This window comes from Pholis gunnellus, assembly GCF_910591455.1.
Source record: "Pholis gunnellus genome assembly, chromosome: 14".
NCBI classification, from domain to species: Eukaryota; Metazoa; Chordata; class Actinopteri; order Perciformes; family Pholidae; genus Pholis; species Pholis gunnellus.
Genome location: NC_136541.1, coordinates 20,960,616 through 20,986,762, shown reverse-complemented (window position 1 = coordinate 20,986,762; position 26,147 = coordinate 20,960,616). Strand labels below are relative to the sequence as shown.

The window sequence follows — 26,147 nt, the reverse complement described above, 5'->3', positions numbered from 1 at the left end:
TGTGTGTGTGTGTGTGTGTGTGTGTGTGTGTGTGTGTGTGTGGCCGGCCGGCCGTATTTACGTCTAGATGACGTGTTGATAGAGCTGCTATAATGTTGGCATAGCCTAGCACCGATCGATCCGAGCTCCATTGAGAAAACAAGTACAAATGGGCATCATTACGTAGTTATTTCGGAGTCCCTTTTTGTCGGTTTATTGCCTTTAAATCACAGCCAAATCAGTTTATTTTGTGTTCATACAGCTGTAGTAAACAGCAGACGTGTGGCTCACTAGACACAGTGAGCTCGATGAAATCCACGGAGCTCCTGTGGACTGTTATGAACCAGACATGACAGTGTTTAGTTTCCCGTGATATCTGGGACTTCCACAACACGTAATAGGCAGAAATAGAGGTGATTTTTTTTTTTTTCCATGGTTGATGGCGGACAGTTGAACGGCTTTCAGGGCAATAAGCTGCGCCCCCCTCCGGCGCGATTCACGCGAATGAACACAAATAGTCCCCGGAGAGACCGGCAGCGCGAATGACGCGATTAACGCGATTCGCGCCGCGTTAATCTCGTTTGGTGTGAACACGGCATTATTGAGTGGCGTAATAATCGCGCGACACAACGAATCGATAATGAAATTCGTTGCCAACTCTTTTAATAATCGATTTTTATCGATTTGATCGATTCGTTGTTGCAGCCCTACTTGTGATTCTTGTCATTTTAAAATAGCCCTCAAATCATGATGTTTGTATAAATCCAATCGAATGCTCAGTTCTACTGTCAGAGGATATCAGTTTGTCACTGATGATCGTCATGTTAACTATTATAATGCAGTGATCATTTATTGATGTTCATTTAAAATGTGCTGCTTTAAGAAGGCCGTTCCTTTTGTTACAGAGAGATGATGTTTGAATAATTAATGTTGTTTTCTACATTATAGGTTAATGCATATTGAAACACGTTTTAGCCTTTGGCTGAATTCAAGTGGTCCTTACAAAGATAGAAGTACAGGGAACGTGTGTGCGTGTGCTTCGAAGATTAGGTGTAATTGCCTGGACACTTTTGCCAACCCTGTCTAGACTTAGATTAGCTGACTGTCTTTGTCTGTCCTGTTCCCTTTATTTCCCCTTTTTTCCTGTCTTTTAGGCCTCATCCTGACTCATTATATCTCTATTGATTTTTTTTATTTAATCTTTTTAGCTTTCTCTCTCTTTCAGTCTCTGTTCCACCCGTCCTCTCGGCCCTTCTTTCTCCCTGTCATTGTTCTGCTGTGTCAGCCTGGAGACAGTGCTGTATTAGCATCATTACCATCAACCAACACACACGCACAATGATCAGCCAGTGGAACAGCCTGGTCCACACCATTTCTCCCATTTCTAACATTAAAGCTACACTATGTATCTTTTGAAAGATGAAACAACATATGGTTTTTCCTTAACAAATAAAAAGTTGAATTCACAAGCACACTTGTTGCTCAGTACACTCAGGAGTTTTGGAGGTACAGCCTTACTTGGTCCGGTATGACCAGTAGCTCAGTGGGGCTAATGTTAGCTAACATTAGTACATTTTGATGTAAATATTGCAGTATAACACACATTACCGGGTCACTTTGTTGACTTTGTGACTACACCTGAGCTACTGTTACATTAGTCTAGCATTTAAAATGCTAATTTACTGTAGAGCTGCATGGAGCTTTGAATTGGCAAAGCAGTTAATGGAACTTTCTAGAAAGACTTGATTGTTTTCCACAGACAATATGAACATATTTGTGATTCAGCCTGTAGAAACAGGTGTGCTAACTTATGTTGTGATTATAAGTGATGTACTTATAGTTCTAATACTTTTCAGTATTTTGTTATACATTGTAAGTTGGCAGGTGAAGTAGCAATGCTAACTTTCTTTTTTAAACATCGTTCTGTTGTCACGCAGTAAGTATTAAACATATAGAGTAGATGTGCAGTGTGTCACTGTGATAATCAAGTCTCTGTGGAGCCACATTAATATCACATGTATGCGTCAGTTTATTTCTCACGATATCTTGATATCACCTCACATGATAACCAGAAGCTAATCAGAATTTGACGTGTTCTTCCTTCGTTGTGATGCTAAACACAGACGGACAGAGTTGCGTGCATGTTTTAATCCTTTATGATAAACCATCAGGCTGTCGTGTGTGTGTGTGTGTGTGTGTGTGTGTGTGTGTGTGTGTGTGTGTGTGTGTGTGTGTGTGTGTGTGTGTGTGTGTGTGTGCGCGCGCAACAGTGGGCTTAGGCGTCGTTACACAGCCACTAACTGTGCACCGAGGAACCAACAGGGGACATTTTTTAGGTCCCCTGATGGTCATGCTTTATATCAAGCTGAAATCATGTCCAAAGCCCTCTGGTAGATTTTTTTAAATTTTAGCCAAGTGGACTTGCATGTGTGTGAGTGTTTAAGTCCATGTGCAGCACTTATCCTACAGGCTGGGGCAGGGATTTTAACGACCCCATTCACACACGTCGTTTAAACACTCCTCCATTGTGTGAATGCCTTGCAGCCCCAAGCCTGTCTTTCAGACTGTAGAGGGGCTAACAGGCCACTTAGTGAAGACATCAGTCTCTTGAAACACGTTTGTTTTAGAAAAATGGTAACAAAATAATCAACTTTAGTGGATACCTTAAGTTTTATTTTTGGCACTGTATTAATTTAAATGGCTACCAAGAAGGCAGGAGAGCAACGTGTATTTTAGAATCTAAAAGAATGGAAGAAAATACAAAAACAACCAGGGTTAAATTAAGAATATAATACTTAAGTACCTAAATACTTAATAAGATTCTTTCTTTTCAGTTTTAGTTCACTAAAAACTGATTTGTCATCAGCCTTTCTAAAATACTTGCCTGACCGGTTTGCACAAGCACTGGATGTAAATCAACTTTTCAATATACTAGTGTGCTCAGTCTACACTTGGATTCACATTACAGTAAAAAGGTCCACACTTGTACTATAAGGAATGACAGAGGTCCACCGTTGGTTGGTAAGTAATGACACAAGTTCCCTCTTAGATAGCATGGAGTGACATTAAAACTCCACGTATGAAAAGAAATAAGCTAAATTAATAGTACTTGTGAAACAAATTATCTAAACTAAATAATTCTATATTATTCTTCAAACATGTTGTGTTTTTGAAAAATATACATAAAGGCACAGCTGTAGTGGATGGCGTAACCATTTTCAATCTCAACACTATTAAAATGAAGCGTTACCCAGAAGGCAAGGAAGTAATGAGAACTTCAAAATCTAAAAGAAGAAAAAAAACAGGATGAAATTAGTAATAAAATGGTCACATTTGGATCCTTTCTTTTCACTTTTAATTTTTAAAATATTTTTTATTATTAGACTTTGCCCTTGGACAGTTTTTACAAGCACTGGATTTCAAACAATTTTACAATGCATCTATGTCCTCAAGCTTTATTTATTGGAATTATTTTTGTTGATTCATAGTACAGGATGAAAAAGGTCCACACTTGTATTGTATGGAATGACAAGAGGTCCACAGTTGGCTGCTACATAATGACACAAGTTCCCTCTTAGATAGCATGGAGCGACATCCAGGAGGTATTGTGAAAACACAATGACAGCCAATTATGATATATGGTTTTGGCTGTAGTGTAGTTTTTGTATTCCTTGTCTACATTGAAGTAATGACTTTGTTCTCATTAATACAATATGTGTCACATGAAGTATTTATTGGTGAAAAGAGAACGCATATTTGAGGGCTGTCAAATGATGCAGCATTGTCAAAATCAGCATCAGCTTTAATGGCCAAGTAACTGCACTCAATGGACATGCACAATAAAGCTGAACAAAGATAAACAAATAGTAAATAATTTGACTACTATAATAAACATTTGGCTAATGCGTATAGGGATAATGAAATAAATAAATTCTTTGTAAATATAAATCAACAACAGTTCTGTTCTAAACAGTAATACAGTAACAATGGAACTGAGAGTATTGTCAACTGAAATTACAAATTTGCCTCAGAGGGCTTTATAATATGTACAAATACGACATCCTCTGACCCGTGACCCTCACATCGGAACAGAAAAAAACTCCCCAAAAATCCTTTAACGGGGAGAAAAGAGGAAGAAACCTTAGAGGGAGCAACAGAGGAGGATCCTCTATCAGGATGGACACAAGTGTGATAGATGTCGTGTGTACAGAATGAACAACATAACAGAATTATAACTTATTAAATGCATATGACAGAAATTATTCATATAATGAGAGTAGTAAGCAGAAGGAAAAATTACGAATAACAATAACAGCAGCAGTGGCTATAGTAGAATAACAATAACAAAAGCAGTAATGATATCGGCAATAGCAACGCCTGTATAGAATGATTTTAGTCCCCTCTTTGCCTGTACAAAATGACACATTGGTTCCCTGTTGAATGTTATTGAACGACGCTTAAACTTTTAGATTTCAATATTTGCATAGATGAACTACCAATTATTTGACACTTACACTGATGCTCCGTTTACATGAACCCCAATAAGATTATGCCAATACAGCATAAAACATCCATAACAAAATACATTGTATCAAAAGCATAACTGAAGAAATGACTTTAGTGAGAGCCCAGAATTTCTTCAGTGAATACAGGTGAAGAAAGACTCCATATGTTTTTACCTTCTTTTCTGTGTGCTCATCACAGCAGGAAGCAATGGTTTCCTAAAACAAATGACATTTACAATATGAAATTAATCATTTTAAGTATGTAAGTTTTAATCGTTTATATTTTTTTGACAGTTGACAGTTTTTATCATCCTCCACACCCATTTCTTATGCTGCACCATGTAAGGGTCACTTTACATTTGAAGTTCCAACCATATGCTTTAAATGAATTTATGCCAGTTTGCAAAGCATATTTACACTATTAATGGGTGAAAGAAGTCCTCACCACTGAGTTAAATGATTAAATCCCTGAGTGGCATCAAAATGTGAAAATATTAATATATAGATATAAATACATGTCTCCATTGGCTGTTAGGGTCTCCGTAGTAATAGACCATTTCTTCTCCTGGGTTTATTTGTGTGATTGGTAATGCACACAGGTGTGGGCTTTTCTGTTCATCCAGAATCTGTTGGTCACATAAGCACGACAATCTGAATTACTGTCAGTATAACAGGGAGTCATTCTGTATTAATGTCAAATAATATTATGTTTATGAGTATCTGTATATATGATATGATTAAAACAGATGATAAAAAACAAAACAAAGAGTAACTTCACTGCATTACATACTATTTAAATGTTGCTGTTTGGCTTGATGTGATCATCATTGATGAATCCTCCATGTTCTTACTGCCATCAACACTGCATAGGGAAATTACTTGTATTAAAGTTTAGAAATTATATTAAATGAAGTTGAAGTATATATAGTTAGAACATTCATGCAATTGTACTTACCAGAGTCTGTCCCCGAAAGGAGTAGAAATACAGAAATGCTGGATCTGCATCAGAGTCCTCTTTGAACAGGGCCTCTCCTTCCAATCCAGTGATGTGTATTCCAACACACTCAAGCTAGAATTCTCCCTGCTCAAGGGTTAAGCTGGCAATTACCCCATAACCTGGTCAATACATTACGAAAGGGAATTAATTAATTCAGTATGACACAAGTTTAATAAATGTTGCAACTGTCACCACATACAATTAACAACCAACACTAATAATCTCAGCAATTATAACACTTGATGACGATATGTATTGTTACTTTAAGGGTTTGGATTAAGAAAAGGCTTGCTTTGGAAACAATTACTGTATCTAAATCTACATAATCAAACATCATAACTCTGTACATGATGTATTTTAGCAGAGAGTATTCATCATGTAAAACTTTCTTGCTGAGAGTCACATGATTAGGTCAATCTCTATACACAACAACAGCTTAATCTTAGCTGAACATAAAGAGTGGAAGCATGTGGACACAGCTAACTCTGTCCACAGTTATAAAACACCTAGGCCACCAGAGCAGAGCCATCATGCTTTTTGGTTTTGTTTTGATTTACTTCATCAGCCTGCAGGTTTGGAGTCTACAAATATGAGAGTGGCATTGGTTTTCATATCTAACCCCTGACAAGAAAGCTATTACCACAGTGTCAAACTATGTCTTTAAACTATTGTTGGGCTGCACCTTTCATGGCAACATGTAACAGTTATAATATAGTTATAATTATAGTTTTATTATCGTCATATATCCTCAATTAAAGTTATAGTTATAATATAATGCAGACTGTAACAATAAAACATGTCCTAATTCACTGGCAAATGAACTGAGTTTCTTGAATGAAATGATGTACCAATGTGCATACAGTATTGAACAGATAATCTTATATTCTAATCTTAGAACATAGCTTTCTCCTCACTGATGAATTTTTTCTGAAACATGACTATTTCCTCAGAAACAATGAAGTACAAGGCTTATTTTTCAGGAAAAACTCTACTCTTCATTTTTCTGTGAAACATTTAAGAATATATTACACATGATACACTTTCTTGTCCTATAATACATGTATTACAAATGATTGTATATAAATGAAGTGTGTAAAAGCATGATAACTTAGTTTAGGATATGCAGCAATCAGTATTTTTTTTAAATAGTGTTACCAACAAATTGAATTGTAAATACCCTACAACAACTTACCTCTCGAGTAAGAGTAGAAGTAGAAAAGTCTCACTTTGGTTTTCATCCTGCAAAAATGGCAAAGTGGCCAACACTTCCAAAAGGCACCAAAACTCCTGTGAACCTTCTGTGAGGAGCCCAACATGGATACACAATCCTGAGCAGCTATCTACACAGTGATTGAGTGCTATTGAGACACAAATGTGCAGTTCATTTCAGCCTTCTGGTTCTCATTTTTTTTTAAATTATCTAAGAATATATTAGACATGATATACTGTCTTGACCTATGACAAGTTGATTTAAAATGATAATTTATACAATAAGTGATGAAAAGCATGATAACTTGGGTGACTTTGTGAATGTATATGAAACAATCAGTATTTTTACAAAATAGTTGTACCAACAATCTGAATTGACGTAACCATCCCAAGGGGAATTTATAATTTGTTCATCTCTCTGTGTACATTTCATACAATGACCTTGTGCATGGCCTGTGTAATAAAGCCATACTGTACGCAATGTGACTTTATTACATGGTTACACAGCTTTTTAGAAAGAGATGCAAATGTTTTCATGGGTCTTCAATTCATGATGTGGACATGAAAAATCCTCAACACTGAAGAAGTGGAGTGAGCATACTTGTGCTTCACAGCTCCTAACTTTTAAGGTTGAAAGGTGGGGAATGCTGTCTGAGAAATTGAGTGGTTTGGAGCGGGTGAGGGGTGTGAATCTGTGCCAGTCCTTTGTTGTCTACAGAGTGGGGTTGGTGTCCTGTGGCTTCAGAGTACCTAACTAATCAGAATCAGAACCGTTTATTGCCAATGTATGTTTCACATACAAAGAATTTGTCATGGTGGGTGGTGCATAACATTAGACAATAACATTAAACAATCAATCAACACAGTGCAAGAAATAGAAACATATTAAAATGTACAATAGAATATAAAATTAAGTGCACAGACAAACAGATAACAGTACTTTAAACAAGTGCAATGTAAGTGTAATGTGAAAGTGACAAGTGTATTTAAATATGAAGGAATGTGCAGGGGAGTGACCGGTAGGAAATTGTCCTTGGGATGACAGAGTCAGTCAGTGGGTGACCCGGGCTTTGTTAATGAGCCCGACTGCCGATGGGAAGAAACTGTTCCTGTGGCGTGAGGTCTTGGATGGACCTCAGCCTCCTGCCAGATGGAACGGGCACGAACAGTTTGTGTCCAGGGTGAGAGGGGTCGGCTACAATCCTTCTTGCTCGCTTCAGGGTCCTTGAAGCGAACAAGTCCTGGAGGGACGGCAGATTGCAGCCAATCACCCTCTGAGCAGAGCGGATGATGCGTCATCCGCAAACTTCAGGAGCTTGACGGACTGGTGACTGGAGGTGCAGCTGTTGGTATACAGGGAGAAGAGCAGAGGGGAAAGAACGCAGCCTTGGGGGGAACCGGTGCTGATGGTCCGGGAGGCTGAGACGTGTTTTCCCAGCTTCACGTGCTGCTTCCTGTCAGACAGGAAGTCTGTGATCCACTTGCAGGCGGAGTCGGGCACCTGCAGCTGGGAGAGCTTGTTATGCAACAGAGACGGGATGATGGTGTTGAAAGCAGAGCTGAAGTCCACAAACAGGATACTGGCGTAGGTTCCTGGGGAGTCCAGATGCTGGAGGATGAAGTGAAGGGCCATGTTGACAACGTCATCTACTACAGACTTGTTGGCTCTGTAGGCGAACTGCAGGGGGTCTAGGAGTGGGTCAGTGAGGGTTTTTAGGTGGGACAGGACAAGGCACTCAAAAGACTTCATGACCACAGAGGTCAGGGCGACGGGCCTGTAGTCATTAAGTCCTGTGATCCTTGGTTTTTTGGGGACGGGGATAATGGTGGAGGCCTTGAAGCAGGCTGGTACATGGCATGTCTCCAGGGAGGTGTTGAAGATGTCTGTGAACACCGGTGACAGCTGATAAGCACAATGCTTCAGGGTGGATGGTGAGACAGAGTCCGGGGCGGCTGCTTTGCGTGGGTTCTGTTTTTTAAAAGGCCTGTTGACGTCTCTCTCCAGAATAGAGAGAGTCGTCACTGGGGAGGGGGATGGGGGCGGCGGGTACTGGGAAGAGTGAGGCATGAGCCCCTGCTGGGCTGGTGGTCTGGGGCTGGTTGATGGGGCTGTGGGGGATGGAGTCAGGACTGTCCCATTGTCTTTCAAATCTACAGTGGAACTCATTCAGGCCTTTCCAGACAGAAGCAGAGTCACTTGCTGAGAGCTGGTTTTGCAGTTTCTCAGAGTACAGATGTTTAGCGTCTCTCACCGCCTTACTCAACCTGTATTTTGTCTCTTTGTATAAGTCCTTGTCCCCACTCCTAAATGCCTGATCCTTGTTCTGCTGTAAACCAGGGTTTGTCGTTGTTGTAACTCACCCTGGTGCTTGATGGAACACAGCTGTCCTCACAGAAGCTGATATATGAAGTCACAGCCTCTGTGTAGTCATCCAGACTGTTGGTAGCAGTCCTGAAAACATCCCAGTCTGTACAGTCCAGGCACGCCCGAAGATCCTCCAGAGCTTCACTGGTCCACTTCTTGAGTTTCCTCACCACAGGTTTACAGAGCTTTAATTTCTGCCTGTAAGCAGGAATCAGATGGACCATGACATGGTCAGAGAGTCCCAGTGCAGCACGAGGGACGGCGTGATGGGCCCGCTGATTGTTGTGTAGCAGTGGTCCAGAATGTTCTCCTCTCTGGTTGAGCATTTAATGAACTGTCTGTATTTAGGGAGTTCATGACTGAGATTTCCTTTGTTAAAGTCACCAAGGACAATAACTAAACAGTCCGGGTTAGTCTGCTCCACACACAGTATCTGTTCGGCGAGTGTCCGCTGTGCCTCCTGCACGTTGGCCTGCGGTGGAATGTAAACACCGACCAGTATGAATGAAACAAACTCACGGGGGGAGTAAAAGGGTTTACAGTTTATGATGACAGATTCCAGATCAGGAGAACAGTGCTGCAGAATCACTGTCACATTGTTGCACTAGCCACTGTTGGAGTAGAAACGTATTCCTCCACCTTTCGATTTGCCGGAGAGCTCCGTGTCACGGTCCGCTCTGTACAGCTGGAAGCCAGCCAGCTGGAACGCGGAGTTGGGAAGTAAGTCCACTGGAGTTGTTCCCCTAAAACAATGTGCACCAACACACCGAGGCAGCTGTCCGCGGCCCCATCATTGGTTGTATCCAACTCAGAGTGACTGAGACACTACACTTCAAGCTACTCAAGAAATAGTAATTAAACAAGATGATGTGGTTTGTTTCAGATCATGAGCCGTTCCTTTCCTTCTCCACACTTCTCTCTTCCCATCATTCTGGTACAAGTTCATCTTGGTTTCATCTGTCCAAAGAATCTTGTTCCCAAACTGGTCAGGCTTTTTCAGATGTTTTCTGTTAAAGTCTAATGTGGCCTTCCTGTTCTTCAGTGTTACTAGTGGTTTGCACCTTGTCGTAAACCCTCTGTATTTAGATTCATGGAGATCATAGACTTTGTCAATGATGTGCCACATCCTCCAGAGTGTTCTTGACTTCAGTAGATGTTATGAAGGGTTTTTCTTCACCAACGTAAGAATTCTGCAACCAACAACTTTAGATGTCTTCCGTGGTCTTCTGGGCCTTTTGGTGTTGGTGAGCTTGCCAGTGAAGTCCTTCTTTTTAAGAATGTACCAAACTGTTTAATTGGTCAATCCTAATGTGTATGCTATCTGACTGATGGTTTGTTAAGTGTTTTCAGCCTAACAATGGCCTCCTTCACTCGCATTGACACCTTTTTGGTCCGCATGCTGAGAGTTCCATGGACCAGCTACCAAATGCTAATTTAACATTTTGAATGCTATTGTCTGCATCATTTGTCATGAAATAGTGACAGAACCGACCACAGCTGGCCATGACACCGTTTGTCAGACAATTGTGCAATTACTTTTGAGCCTCTGAAAATGTGGCGTACTGTATAAGAATGGTCGTAATTGCTAATAGGTTCATGTGATATTTTAGTTTTATCCATTGAATTAAAGCTGAAAGTCTACACTTCAACCACATATTGACTGCTTCATTTCAAATCCATTGGAGTCTGTAAAGAGTCAAAATTAGAAAAATTGTGTCATGGTCCAAATACTTATGGCCCTGACTGTATATCTATTCAAAAGTCTCAGGTGCCTTTTTAAAGTTATAGTTTTTGCAATTTTTGAGAGAACAATTTCTACAAGATGGTGATGATGAAGTTATCCATACAATCCATACAAAGTAAGTTAAAAAAAATGTACACTTACAGTTATTGGCAGCCTTAGTCACCAGTTATTATATTTCTTTTTTTTTCAGAAAAGTCAAGTCAACACTTCATGTTGTTCATCCTAGACAAAAATAAGTAATGGGAGGACAGTACAGCATCCAAACATAGTGTTTGACAAATCTGAGCTATTTTTAAGTGACGATGTTCATTTAACTCCTAAGGGAAATTATATATTTTTAAATGCTATTGCCCAGGGTTTGAAATCAGAATGATAAGCCATTGTTGTGAATGGGCAGTTACTTACATTCAGCCAATATAAATCTGGCTTTGAATATGATAATTACTGTTTCCTGCCCTTACAGCCTTACAACCTGCTATCATCTGTCCTTCAATACACTTACCTACAGCCTCGTTCAGAACCAGCATAACAAAATGCAGAGGAAAAGAGGACTTTATGTTTTGTTTTTCTTTGTGCTCCAAAATAGAACAAATAAAGTCCCCTCTTTGCCTGGACAAAATGACACTGGTACAGAAATAAATAAATAATTTGTCAGAGGACCTCTAGTGAATAATTTACCTGCATGTAGACATTTTGAAATAGTCAAAAAAATGCTCAAATTATTTTTCTGTCGGCTACAATCTATGTCATAAAGATTGATATTTATTGGAGAATAGAGATGGTGTAACATATTTTAGACTATCTAATAGAGTTTGCATGAAGTAGAAGTCACACAACCAATGCTACATTCATTTCACATTGATCCTCAGCAGAAGTTGGTCATTATTACATCCTATTTTTTTCAACTGAAATGCTTCTACAGCATGTACAGCGAATAGAACTATTCAGTGTAATGATGGAGTTACCAACAGCCTCTCTCAGAACCAGCACAACAAGATGCAGACCTTTAAAGAGGACTTTATGTATGGAGTTCTGTGCTCTAAAACAGAAACAATGGTTCCCGCTTGGCTGGTACAGAATGACTGAAGTCCCCTCTTAACCTGAACATAATGACACTGGTCCACTGTTAAATGGTATGGAGTGACGCTCACACTCCTACACTAGTACAGAAACAGACAATCTTTGTGTTGTCATGTGACACAGTTTGACAAAAAAAACTGCGTTTGATCACCTTTTGCTTTCGTAAAGATAATGGTTACTGCTCTGTCTCTGCGGATAGCAACAAATAATTTGCCAGAGAACCTTTATTGAATCGTTTACTTGCACACAGACATTTTGAAATAGGCAAGAATGCTTGCAGACTGCTGGTAACTGAATGCATGTCTGTGTGCATGCATACACAGTCTTTATCCATCGCAACTGACAAATAATGAATAAATAAAATAAAAACTCCGTCATTAGAATGTTAACTCCTATTTCATTTAAACTGTACATGTTAAGGAAACATTTCTGAGAATTAAGTGATTCACATCAATATAGAATATTTTTTCTCTGCAAGATAAATTCCAGCAATGCAAGATTGTATCCACATGTGTGTTGTCCAGAGCATTTATAATATACACAATTTAGATTTGACTAGTAGGTCCCCTCTTGCACTGTTAAGACTGACAGAAGCAACATCGATATGCAATTATGGATGAATAAGAAGCAAATTGGCACAGCAAATTATCCGTATTAAAAAAAGAGTGAATCAGTATGTTTAATCTGACCTTGCTATATTCATAAATTAATTTAAAATGAATGCCCTGAAGATGCCAAAACAGCAACAAAAAAGTGTAGTCGACGCATGATTCAAAACCTGGCTACAAATGGCTTATTAAGAGCAAATACAAATTGAAATGTAATCCACAGGATGAAGGGAACACTTTAAAATGCATATTTACCATTCCAAACAGGTCATAAAAATGACCAACAATTCCACAGCAGAATATGAATTCTCTATGAAGAAAATTACACTTCCTCTTGTGATCAATCTTTAAATGTAACTTCAAAATGTTTTATATGATCAAATTTTTGTCGGGACACAGACAGCAGAGTAAAATTGATTTGAAGTTTCTCATGTCATGGTTAGAAGACAACTTTATGTCACCTCTAATCTTCTGTCACTCATGTAAAATGGTACTGTAGCTGAACACTAAGGTGTTAACATACATTCATGCTGATTTGACAGTTAACTTTGAGATCATAAAATCTGCCTACGTTTGGGTTATTAAAATCTACGCCTATAGGTCGACTTTTCAGATCCTTCTAACACATCACGTCTTCTGTAGTGAAGGTCACACGCTCAGGAGCCAGCATGTCACCCTAATGTGGAGCTTTGTTTAAACTACTGACTCCTGGTAGATGACCTTTGACCCCTTCCCATAGACAGAGCGCAACGTGTCCTACTGTCAAAAAGCAAGCCCACCAGAGGGGAAAAGAATCAGCGGCATAATATGCAACCAAGAGCTGCAGCGCTAACAGAACGTTCAGCAAGGGTTATTTATAGAGCACGCTGTACCTTCACAGGGGGGGGCAGTTGATAACTAACGTGATAATGCATGACGATGGAGTTAGTAGTCAGCCAGATTTTCAGAGCTGATAGGATGATGAATGCTTTTTGTTCAAATGTGTAACTCTGTCAGCCAGATACAATCCTGCTCAGACCAAATTGAACATTGAACTGGCACCAGTAAAAGAATGATAGTTACATTTTAAAGTTCAGTTTTCTACTGATACTCTTTCAGCTAACTGAAAAAGCCCTGAGCATCTTTACTGGAGGAGCTGTAGTGTTTATTGATGGAGAAACTGAAACCTACACTGTACGTTTACTGCCATTAACGACTCTCTGCTCCGAACACCAACCACACACACAGTACACACTGAGCTGTTCCCCAGAGGACGCTACTCTTACAACACCAGTCGTCATTCTCAAACACACCATGAGACTGGAGCAGGTGTAGAAGTCTGAGGGGGTCTGGTGGACTGGTGGAGAATGGAAATGAACGGGTTTGTGGGAGTAAAGTGACAGTACAAGAATAATATGATATGTGTTATCTATTAGTATCAAATATTTGTGACATCATAACTCACCAGACTGACATATTGGCATATCTAGTCGGAGGGTCCGGGTACGTTTCAGGATCACTAGGTATCAGTGAGATCTATTGTGAGACAAGGAAGAAACAGCTACATCTCTGCTTTTCCTTTTCATTCCTCCCTGACACTCTTTTACTCCTATCCGGACTCTGACGTATAACTGATGGATAATTGAGAATTAGAGCGCTTCTATTTTAACCTGCGCAGCTTTTCTAGATTTTACGGCACTCGTTCAGCAGTCCAGGAAACACACCGACCAATTGCATGTGCTGTAAATTATCTCACGTGACGCTACTCAGCCAATCAAATATGTGTATTCCAAAATGCATCGTGAGTGGAGTGAGATTTACACACAGACACGGGAGATGGGGCATGAGAGAGAGAGAGAGAGCAGTGCGAGAAGTAAGTGAGTCCAAGGAGCAAATTCACATGGCGTGCTCTAAAAAGAGAAAACAGAGCTTTTAACAAAGAATGGATTCTTCCTGCTGGCGCTACAAACCGCTCTGTCTCATATGTTCAGAGACTGTGGCCATTATTAAACCCGCTAATGTGAAACGCCACTACGAGACCAAACATGACTGTTTACAGCAAACATACCCACTCCAATCTGAACTGAAGGCAAGATGTTGAGCTGTGTAGAGCAGTGTTTTTCAACACTTTCTGAGCCGCGGTACATTTTGTACATTAAAAAGATCCCGTGGTACACCAACAACCAAAAAAGTTACAAAGTGACACATTGTAGCACAATACAGCAAATATACATACCGATCCCCGGTGCAAATAAATCCAAACAAAAGATAACTTTTGCTGTATTGCCTTGAGCTCACCGTTTTTTCTTTCCTTTGACCACCACTCATACGAGGCTTTTCATCTGGGTTAGAGTTTTGTCCAGGGTCCAGTTCAGAGTCTATTTCTCCATCGCTGTTCGCCTTGTCACCACAACCTCTCCCATTATTTAATTCTACTGGCTTAAATTAACACGGTCATTATTGCGCTACCTACTGCCACCCACTGGCATGGAAGAGTATTTATTATTTAGCCAGCCACTATATTGCAGGCTCAGACACTAAACAATGGCAAATTATTTGCAGCGACTAAATATTATTTTGGACCGATTAAGTGAAATTGGACATTTTCCCTCGGCACACCTGACGATCTCTCACGGCACACTGATGTACCACGGCACAGTGGTGGAAAATGACTGGTGTAGAGATTGTTTATTATAAAGTTGACTGAGACCGTTATGATGTGAAATGGAGTTAACAAAAGAGAAGAAGTCAAGAAACTTTACAGGTGTGTAGTTGAAACAACATGGTCTCTAGTTTTGTTGAATCAAGACTACATAGTCTAAAAAAAACCTTTAAGGACATTAAGGAGATTTCATTGCCATTGTTAAATGATTTTCCTTAATTCGAGTGCCTGCTTTATTTTTAATATCCTGAAAAATGATTTTAACCCACCAGTTTATAATGGAACCAGTTGAAGATGAGCCCGTAGTTTTTTTTTCACATTTAGAAAAATTAGAGGTTTCAATGCTCAATTATAGACATAAATAACGTTATCACCTGGAATATGTTGTATATTCATTAAGTGTTTTTATTACTTTTACTTTTAAAATTGTTAAAAGTGTAAAAAGGGCAGTCGAGAGGTTTTATTAAAGACAGTCTAGAAGGATTTTATGATTGAAAAATCTTGTAATTTTCAATTCACATAATTTTGACATGCGTTAATCTTGTTGAATGTGAATATTAAAAAATGTGTATTTTGCATGTGAAAATCTTCTTACTACAAATACATATTTAATTGCTTTCACAATGTGGTGTCATTAACACGTTCTGCATCCATTCACACAGTAGTCATGGAACTGAGTTCTGTGGCATTAGGTTGCACTCAGTGTACTTTATTTAACTTTATTTTAATTTCTTATACATTATACATATTTTTACTTTAATTGTCCTTGGGTTTCAACCAGGTTTACATAACTACATTCATAGAGTTGAATATAGTTCACTGTGGCTTCCTGTTTGTAGCAGCACAACAAAGGTAAAGTTGTGCTGCAGTCTGCTCGTGTTCCTCAAGCTGGGAAGGAGCCGTGTTTGCTGAGGCATGAGAACACAACGCTGCAGTGTGTGTACTTTCACTGTTTGTATGTGTGTGTGTGTGAGACACAGTCACTCTGCAGTAGCATGGGTATGTGTGTCCATCTGAGGCATTGTTTTTTTTGTGTGTGTGTGTGTGTGTGTGTGTGTGTGTGTGTGTGTGTGTGTGTGTGTGTGTGTGTGGGGGGGGGGGTACAGTACAAGTCACTGCAGTCACATGTGACTGCATTACAGTGGAGCATCATTTCCAGAAGCTCCACACACACATGCAGTTCTGGTGAGGTCATTACACAGAGACACACACACACACCTTGGCTGTCACTGCCAATAGTTTGGACGTGTGTTTGAGTGTGCTGAGTTCAGCAGATATGTTGACGTGAATGTGATGTAACTGAAGCTTTTACAGCACTTCTGGAGTACCAGACAGACAGACAGGATCTGAGCTGTGGAGAGTTGAAGCTTAACTGGTTCTTTGACTAGTAGTATAAGTTGTAATGTAAAAGCAATATAGTTTGTGTTTTAAGTGTCTTAAAGCTGCATTCTCTCTAGTGTCCACCAGGGGGCGACTCCTCTGGTTGTATAGAAGTCTATGAGAAAATGACTCTACTTCTCTCTTGATTTATTACCTCAGTAAACATTGTAAACATGAGTTTATGGTACAATCTCTAGTTTCACGTCTTCTTCAATACAGCATGATGTTCATTTAGTAAATGGTCCATTTAGAGTCAAACAGACCATAAAGCAGGGTATGCTTTAGGGCGGGGCTACACAGTGATTGACAGGTCTCTACCACGGCATTTTGCGGTCTGGGAGTTGTCTGTGTTTTCATAGTATTAGTGTGATATAGGTGGTAAACATGGTAACTGAAATGTAGCCATTTCAAATGATGGCATGGCACATCTTTCTAAAAAGTTCAGAGTCCATGAAAAGACCAGAACCTACAATGATTTGAGTCTTGGGTGGAAAAAATAGAAAAAGTCAGAAAAGTAAATGTTTTTCTTTAACCAGTTTCATATTTCAGTTTTGCAAACAGCTGCTGACAGTTCGTATTTGATGTGTATTAATCCGCTGCAGAAAATAGTCCCCAACAAATGCTCCATTGCCTCCTGTTTGAGTGATGTTCGCTAAAAACTACAGTGCCCTACTGTTTCAGAAAATTCTTATGCCCTTTTTAAAAATGAAACTATGTTTTTCACCCATTCTTTAAGATTTAGATGGGAACCAAAACACAGTTTTAGAGAGACTAACTCATTGCTGAGTTTGGTCTTGTCTTGGGATGTATTGACTGTACGAAAAGATACAGAATATAGTCAGCCTTATCCTTTACAATTTGAATGATTGTATTCATTGACAGCAGTTAAACCAGCATCAATCAATACATGTGACAGAATTAGATGGATGTTTAGAATATATCTCACACAGTATAGGTCCTTTCATTGAAAAACCTCCCTTAAATCCCCCCCTCCCTCACTCTAAGTGCTTGTCTCTCTGCAGATGTAGTGACAGCTGACTGAGGATGGATTGCTGTAGTTTGACATTAACCTTCCCATGTCCTTGATTTGGAGTGAAAGACTTTAGCATTAGCAACATACACACGCCAATATTAGCTTCATGAAACAGGGAGCGGATACAGACCTGCCACATAGTGGAAGCACCAGGAGATTATGATGGGATTTCACTGTAGTTTCTCATTTCTTTTTTTACATATTTTGGGGATATATGGGGAGACATGGGGATGAATGTTAAAAAGTAAACAGTTCTCAGGTTGAAACTGTTTCCTCAACTTTAAAGTCATAATATAAAAATCTAGGACTATGGATAGCTCTCATCGTGTCTGTTATACAGCTACTGTGAGTATTTATAGGTTTGTACTAAACGTCACTTATTCGATGAGGGGGAAACTGTAACTCACCTTGCGCATTTTCAGCAGGCTCATTATAGTGATCAGCCGAATGACTGCTCTGCAATTACATGTAAAGGTCAAAATGTCTGCATCATTCATGGGGGATTTAATGAGTGAATTTGCCTGGTGACAAAGGGCAATAACAGACAGAAACAGTAAAGAGTTGAATCTCACTCAATTGTCTGTACAGGCTCTCCTACAGTCAGGAAGGAGACGAAGATAACAAAAACAGACCGATTCATCTCCCATCCGACCTAACTAAGCAATGGAATTAATCTGCTGATTCTCAGGTTCAAAATAAATCCAAACTTTTCTATGGATGTTAGTTTTTGAGCCTCAAGGGAGTTCAGGACAGGACCCAAAGGCAAGACCACAAGACAGGATTCAGGTACAGAACAGACTTTAACTACACTGGACAGAAGGCAGGATCGATGGTGTGGTTTCCGGTTGACCGACACCAGAAGGCAGGCAGGATCACCTGTGTGGATCCCTTGGTCCGACACAGGATGACAGGCAGGATTGACGGTGTGGTTTCCCGTGGAACGACACCAGAAGCAGGCAAACTAATAGACACAGGGTTGGAAGACGCTACAGGGTTGGAAGACGTCAAAATAAGAAGTCCTTGAGCATACAGTGATAAATGAGCACAAAATATATCTGCTAGATGGCTCCACTAGTATGCAAGATTAGCCATGGACAGACAGACAGATGCACACACACAAGACCGAACGCATGATCTCCTCACAGGTTTCCGCCTGGCAGACATAGTGCTATACTACATATCATACACCTAATATACTGATATGTACACATTATTTCAAGTAAACAGAACTATTTCTCTTTGACCTTGTTGCCCATCTGTAAACTGACCCATAAGATGTTCTATCTAAATATAGGGGCAGCAGGGCTGCCCACAGGCTAACGGGTAACATCTAGAAAGCTGTTCTCTTGCTGTGAGCTGAAGTGCAACTGGGTTCAGCCTTGGTAACCCCACAGTATACGGTCCATCACTGCAAAGTGCACTTCAGCAAGCCCCAAAGCACTTCAGCAGCACTGCACAGCATACAGCCGTGCACCTTGACCCCTGAGAAGAACTGTACGAGCTTGAGGCTGTGTCAGCACCCATTTAAGGGACACTCTGAACATTTAGTGACGCATTTCCATAAACCTTGTGGTCAACGATATATTCCTCTTTCAAAGTAATAGGGGAATATTCTCATTGACATCCTTAAACATCATGGAGGCAGGCAGCTCACAACAACATTCTGGGTTTTAAGGGAAATGAAGGAACCCAAATTACCTGAGCAATTAGAGTGGAGGAAGCTGAAATGAATCATCACATTAGACTTGTGGTTAATGACTCAGAGAGCCACTTCTAAACAGCAGACACTGTCTTGTGCAAAGAAAAGACATGGTTTCAGGAAAGACATATTTCTCTCAGAGCACAGTGAAGAACGAATGTAAAGTAGAAAATAGCATCCATTCTGAAATAGTGTGCATGTGCACGTAACTGATGTGGCACAAACATGGGGTTAAAAGGTTAAGTAATGTGTTTGCATTTGAACAGCTGTTCGGGCCAATCAGCGTCCTGCGAGCAGCTACTGGCAGCTATGGGCGGGGCTTAGAGGTGGTGACATACGACGACGTGGAGAAGAGACTGTTCTTCAAAACAACAACTATTCCAAAATACCAAATAAAGTAAACATAATAGTGTGAAATACCAAGAATTGGGAAAAGTGGGATGTTACCTAATAATGAGCCTCCAACATGGGAGCGTCAGACAAAACCCTGCTTATATCTTAGATTTCTTTTTTAATATGATTGAGTTATTATGAGTTTAAGTATAGGAACTAGAGTGTTATAAAGAACTGAAGATCTTCTCATTTTTCTTTATTGAAAGAAGAGCTGAGAACGGCGCTGAAGGCCTTTTCTCCATGGAAAAGATGTTTTCGCTCCTCTCCCATCTGGCTTTTGCAAGAGTTTGATTGACAGATGGTTCATCCAATCACCTGTTTGGTATTTTTTTGTCTTTCCAATGATGGCTTCTCAAATGGTTCTATGTACCAAACCCAGTGGCGGGCCGTGCATTTTATATCTGGGCCTTCACTGCTGTCCTGCAGCTGAAACACAGCTACGGTTATTATTTTTTTCGTCTAAAAATGAAGCTCAATACCTATAAATGCACTAACTGCAGAGAGTGCGTCTCCTCTCTGCTCTGATTGCAGCTGGGACTACTGCGTGAGAGAGAGACCGCCTGTGAGTGCTTTGGGGCGATTCACTGAGAAATGAGAAAATAAGATAATGGGGCCTTTTTTTTTATAAATTATAATACATGTAGTGTATTTATGAAAAATTATTAAATTATAAAATAGCTCTAACTTTGTGATTCTCTTTAGGCCAGCAGAGAAGGCCTTGCAGGCCCTGACGGCCCACCACTGACCAAACCATCTGGTGTCAGGTTACGGCCATCTTCCCCCTTTGTAAAGCACAAGAACAACCCATGTGTGAAGGCCATACTTCTTCTTCTTTAATCCTGTTTCCCTCCTTTCTATACCAACTGAAGATGACTAGACAAGAACACTGCAGTGTGCTGCGTTACCGAGCACTGACGTGGACGTACAAGCAGTCCGTCTCACACACACCAGCGAACCCGTCAAACAGTGACTTTGAAGGAGATCTCAAAATAGTGAGAGTGTCCTCGGAGGACTGTCTGGGTTCTGTGTGTGTGTGTGTGTGTGTGTGTGTGTGTGTGTGTTCATGGTGATGTCTGAGAGAGGGAAAGAGAAAAAGGTAAAGGGCTAAAAGAGCGTATCAGAGTGTGTCCTATCCATCCCTTCGGTCCTCTGTTGCCCACATGTATGTATGTATGTTAAAAATATAGCTTTTAGGAAAAATGAGTGCTCGTGTTTTGTTGACTTGTTATAGTCTGTCTACTATTTACTTTATTGGTTGTCTACAACGTATTCAAAAGAGAAGTTTTTACCAAGCATAATCAAATCTGTTTATAAAAGCGAAAAGATGACCAGTTAGAGTCACAGTGTCACTTTAATAAGCCACAGCTTACAACTTGTGCTACAGTTTTAGAGCTGTACAGATTTAGAGCTAAAAGCTAAATATTTCAGCCTTCAAACCTCACCGTGTGGCAGCATTTGTTTTCTTGTCTTTACAGTAAAATACAAAGCAGAGGGCAGAGTCTTCCAATAGTCACCATTTTGTGTTCTTTAAACCGTAGATGGTAATAATGTTTTTTTAACATTCTGTAACATCTTGCATGCAAAACAATGAAGACAAAGAGGTGTTGAGTGAAAGTAGGACAATGATGAGGGAAAACAGTCATGACAGAGAGAGAGAGAGAGAGAGAGAGAGAGAGAGAGAGAGAGAGAGAGAGAGAGATAGAAAGCTGGTTGCATTGTGTCTGGAATACATTTATTTTTGTGTGTGTGTGTGTGTGTGTGTGTGTGTGTGTGTGTGTGTGTGTGTGTGTGTGTGTGTGTGTTTTCGGCAGCATGTAAATTCAGCAACCCACGTATGCTTTACTTTTTTATAGAGCCGGAAATAGATGCAGCCATAGAGAAACACACTCGACCCAGTGCGGTTAATGCGTACTTGTTCATTATTCATGATCTCCACCATTACACCGACATTGGCCCAGCGCCACAAATGTGGGTCCTCAAAACAACAGCTTGAGTGTAAAGCATTGCATTTTCTTTCCAGGTGCACATTGAACATGTTGCATGTGTCTCAGCACCGCAGCACAGCCTGCTCTCTGAATACTGAATGAAGCTGCTTTGTCAGTTTCCAGGGAAACGTATTTTCTTCCGAATTACTTTTGTTTTTGTATCTCAAATGTGTCTTTTTAATCAAAGTCCGAATGGGGAGGGTCGAGGTGGATGGAGGGGTCAAACCAACACGTAGCATTACTTCCACATTTACTAGCCAATAGAATTTAGTTGAGTGAGAAGGTCATTTTTATTTGTGTTAGTAATGACGTGATATGTTCTTGTTGTAGGCCTGACAGTCTATGCTTCAGGACCATGGACAGATCCATCATATTTGCTGTGTAGCTGCAGCAGCAGGCTAATTCATGGTGAAAGAGACCAAGATCACATTGTACTTCATCAAAATGAATATACAGAGGTATTCCACAAGTATTCCAACAGGAAATAGCAGATACTTATATACAATAAACATTTAGAGCCGGTGGAAACTAGAGGTTTACTATTTACTGGTGCTAACAGCCAATGTTGTTTAATGTTACTGGGGGGCAGCTAAACTAACTATTGTCATTTTATAAAAGAAGTCATTCTGTAAGCAGCCATAATCTGATATCATGCTGAAAGTAGTCCACGGCTCTGCAGCTCCTCACCTAACAGCTCACGTTACTGTTCATTTCCTCCCTCAACAAATCACCAAACTGGCCGATGACTTGTTTCCTAGACGATGAACGACGTTCTGCCGATGAACAATACGCATCTTTTTCATGATAAAAGTCAACTCATATTTTCCAATTAAATGCTTTTAATGTGAAGCTGCAGGTTTGCATTCGCAGTAACTTAACACAGCATTTATCAACACAGACACCTAGTTTGTAATAATTCCAATATATCAATATTGCAATACTTTTATTAGTGGAAATCTCCATTGTGTTACCTCATTGGGCAATGGATATTTACTACAAAGATATATTACATATATTTATTCAAATGAAAATCTTCAAGTCATTTTTTTCTCTGGAGCTGGAGCTGTTTAGTTTTTGTTGACAGGTATTTATTGAATTCTGGGACTTTATTTAAATTTTTACATAAATATGGCTCATATGTCTGATCCCATTATGTTAAAGCTTTTGAATGTTAAATGTGGTCGTCAGTGCAACAACAGTAGAGGTAGTGCTTAATTTGTCAGGTAATGACTCCTGGTGAAGTAAGTGGACTTGCAGTAAATATGTTTATGATTTAGTTGATATCATACTTTTATTGCTATAATAATAGCTGTATAGTTTGATAATTGGATTTAATATGGAGCCAGCAGTGCGATTATATGGCAAAACTTATCTCTCCTCTTCCTACTGCTTCCCCCACCTTCAACAGTAATATCTAATATATATATATACACAGTAGAAACAGCTTAAGGTGAGCACTATAAAAGGAGGATTTTTTTTTCTTCTTTTTTTTCTTTGTTACTCATGCAGATTACCATCTAACTGACATTTCAATCAGGAGAGACTTGTTTTATAGTTGAACAATGATTTATTACACATGCAAATATGAAAAGTGCAAAGTCTTTGGCGATTGGACTCCATCATGAAGTACTATCACCGAGGGTAGGGATACTGCGGTCCAATAGGCCTAATCCCCCCTGGAGTCCAGACACTGGTGGTGGTGGTGAAGAGAGTTGCTCCAATCTGATGATGAATCAGGAGCATGATTGTGATGCTGACTGGAGGTGACTGGGGTGGAGGAGGGTCACGTCTGCTTAGCTGAAATGACAACTGACAGCAGCAGAGAGAACACTTTTAAAGTTGACCGCACAGATATGATTGGCTTAAGGAAACTGTGCCGTATCTGGTTGGATAGTTAAAAGTGCACGCCCCCAATCAGCTGATAGAGTCATTCCAAGGAGAGGAGAGACAGAGATTACGAGTGAGTGTCTTCCTGACTGAACTTGCGCTTGAGCTCCATTTATATATTTATTACACAAATGCAAGGTAATTAAACCGACAGCTTTGCTATTTACTGTGAGCTTGATGGTGGTTTCTCTGCATATCTACATTTTTAATAAGCCTGAAAATACACAGTGGGATCTGAATGCCAAACTGGTAACTCTGAAAAATAATGTATTTATAAATTCCAGTATCATAGGAGTAAAGTAAGTCAATTACCGTAGTTTTAAAGGAACAAAATATGACATTCAGAGCATTAATAAAGCAGCAAACAACTGTTATCTATGTAAAGATGTAGTGGAGTAATGTGTACCTGAGTAGAGAGTGAAGTCGCTCTGAGCTTCTACTTCCTTTTTTCACATAGCCACTGGTTAGCTCACGGCCGCTGATGACGATGTCATCGTCACCCTCCGGTTCCCCCTTCAGATAAACACTGATTGCTCTGTCAGCACTATTTCCATAGTTTGCACTGTTAGCGCTGTTTGCATCGTTACCTGCGAGCCGCCAGCTCAGGCGTCGGCCATGTTGAGAGCCGCGAGAGGCAATTGAAATGCTCCCAATCTTGTATCTTGCACTTTTCATTTTTTTGGCCATATGTCTTGTATGAAAGGAGCCCAGAATGAACACTGGATTACTGTAATTTAAACAGCATTGGTATAGGAAGGATTCTGTCCCAAGCTTTTTGATCCGTATCAGCCTGTTGGTTTCCACTGTCCAGTATTCAGAGGGTGTGAGTGTTATGGGGGCCTCAGCGGGGGGCACATGTGCATCGACCCTTTAGGACACATCCACTCCCACCAACAGCAAGCGTAGCCCAGGGAGCCGCAGATGCTGTCGTCCTCCCCTTGCGTAACCATGGTGACCGTCCCTTCAGTGACGTGTTGGGTCTGCTTGCCTCACTGTCAAAACACACACACACACACACACACACACACACACACACACACACACACACACACACACACACACACACAGAAACACACACTCACAGGCTGAAGAAGCGGGTTTTGGGAAGTGGGACCTGTTTGATAAACAGCTGACACAGCAGAGTGACAGATTGAGGTTTTCATTGTGTTTGTCATTCATTCTGTAGGTCTGGGATTCAATCTTATGTCAGACACGTCATACCTGGAAATGTGTTTATAAGTCATTTGAGCAGTGAAAAGCTTGACAGGATAATGAGCTAATTCGTCGTGTTTGTTGATTGGCGATGATGCTTATCGTGCTTTTTTATCTCCTTTAGGTCCAGGGATGATGTCGTCAATGATGTCATCAGGTGGACGCCAAGACCCACCAGGACAGCCTGCCTTCGGCTCTGACTACCTGTCTGGTGAGGGTGGAGGGGGTGTGTTTCCACTGTCTTATAGAAGAAGTTTGCACATAAGTTTGAGTTAGCGGCCCATAAGACCTGTAGGTCAGTCTGAAAAATCACTCACCAGTTGTGACTCTTTCTGGGCACAGCCTTCCATGTGTTTAATGTATACTCACAAGCAAAAATAGATTCACAAGGACCTAGCGAATCGCTTTATACTAACTAACTCCCTTGTGAGACTAGCAAAGTGGTCTTGGCTTCCAAAAACTATAGACCCAACCTCGTAAGGGAATAGTCACATTCTTCATGTGGTCACTGTAGCTCAAAGACCTAAGACTTGACTTGGACTTGCAGAAGATGACTGATGAGCATCTCTGGCTCATGGGCCTTGTTTTTTGTACTTGTCGCAGTCAGAAAACCACAGATGTCACCAGTAACAATACTTATGGCTCCGTTCTGTTCACGTGTCCCAGTCAGCCATGACAGTGTACCAGGACACTGAAACTGAAGCAGCTTCATGGAATTCAGCCATCATTCATTTCATTAAGGTCTCTTCCTCATTTCTCCCCATTAAAGGGGTTTATCCTGTTTCGATGTGAGGGTTCCGGGACAGAGGATGTCGTATGTGTACAGATTATAAAGCCCTCTGAGGCAAATTTGGGATTTTAGGCTATACAAACATATATTGAATTGAATTATTTACACCTGTGTTTTTCCCACTGTGACATGTCAAAATGTCCAATACAGGTTCTCTATTCAGGTGCTTTGTGTGATTCCATTTAACTTAACATACTGCTTGCACACATTTGAATAAGTCTAACATTAGCATTTGTTTCTATGTTCTGCTGGCTCCTTTCATTCTTTTTGACTTTCTCTCACTGTCCTCTCTGATTCTCCATTTTCACGTCCCCTGGTCACTCTTCCATTTCTCTCTGTCTGTCTGTCTGTCTGTCTCTCTCTTTCAGGTCCTATGATGGGTGGGAGGACAGATCAATGGAGCCTGAACAAGACAAAGGACAACAGCATGCCTGACTCATTTCTAGGTCCACTTTACTTTTTCACCTCCTGTGTCTTTTTTTACCTCTGACGTCACATTATTCGTCCTCACTCCCTGTTCATGTGCTTATAAAAACATTATCTAGTGACAAACAAGTGAAACATTATTGTGATTAATGAGATATTTTGTGTGGAAATCATCCTGGAGGGCAATCTATGAAAACAAACCTTTGACGCAAGC

General features: G+C 40.2%; 1 protein-coding gene across 1 annotated transcript in view; it reads left to right on the top strand.

Annotated features, from left to right (window-relative positions):
• The window catches only part of LOC306706121 (uncharacterized protein), a gene marked incomplete at both ends in the record, with an annotated part of 89,793 nt that overhangs the window by 6,055 nt on the left and 57,591 nt on the right, over positions 1 to 26,147 (top strand). Inside the window, 2 exons of the mRNA XM_079173031.1 lie at positions 24,842 to 24,928; positions 25,876 to 25,953. Coding sequence (XP_079029157.1) covers positions 24,842 to 24,928; positions 25,876 to 25,953 — 165 coding nt within the window. The remainder of the gene's footprint in view (positions 1 to 24,841; positions 24,929 to 25,875; positions 25,954 to 26,147) is intronic.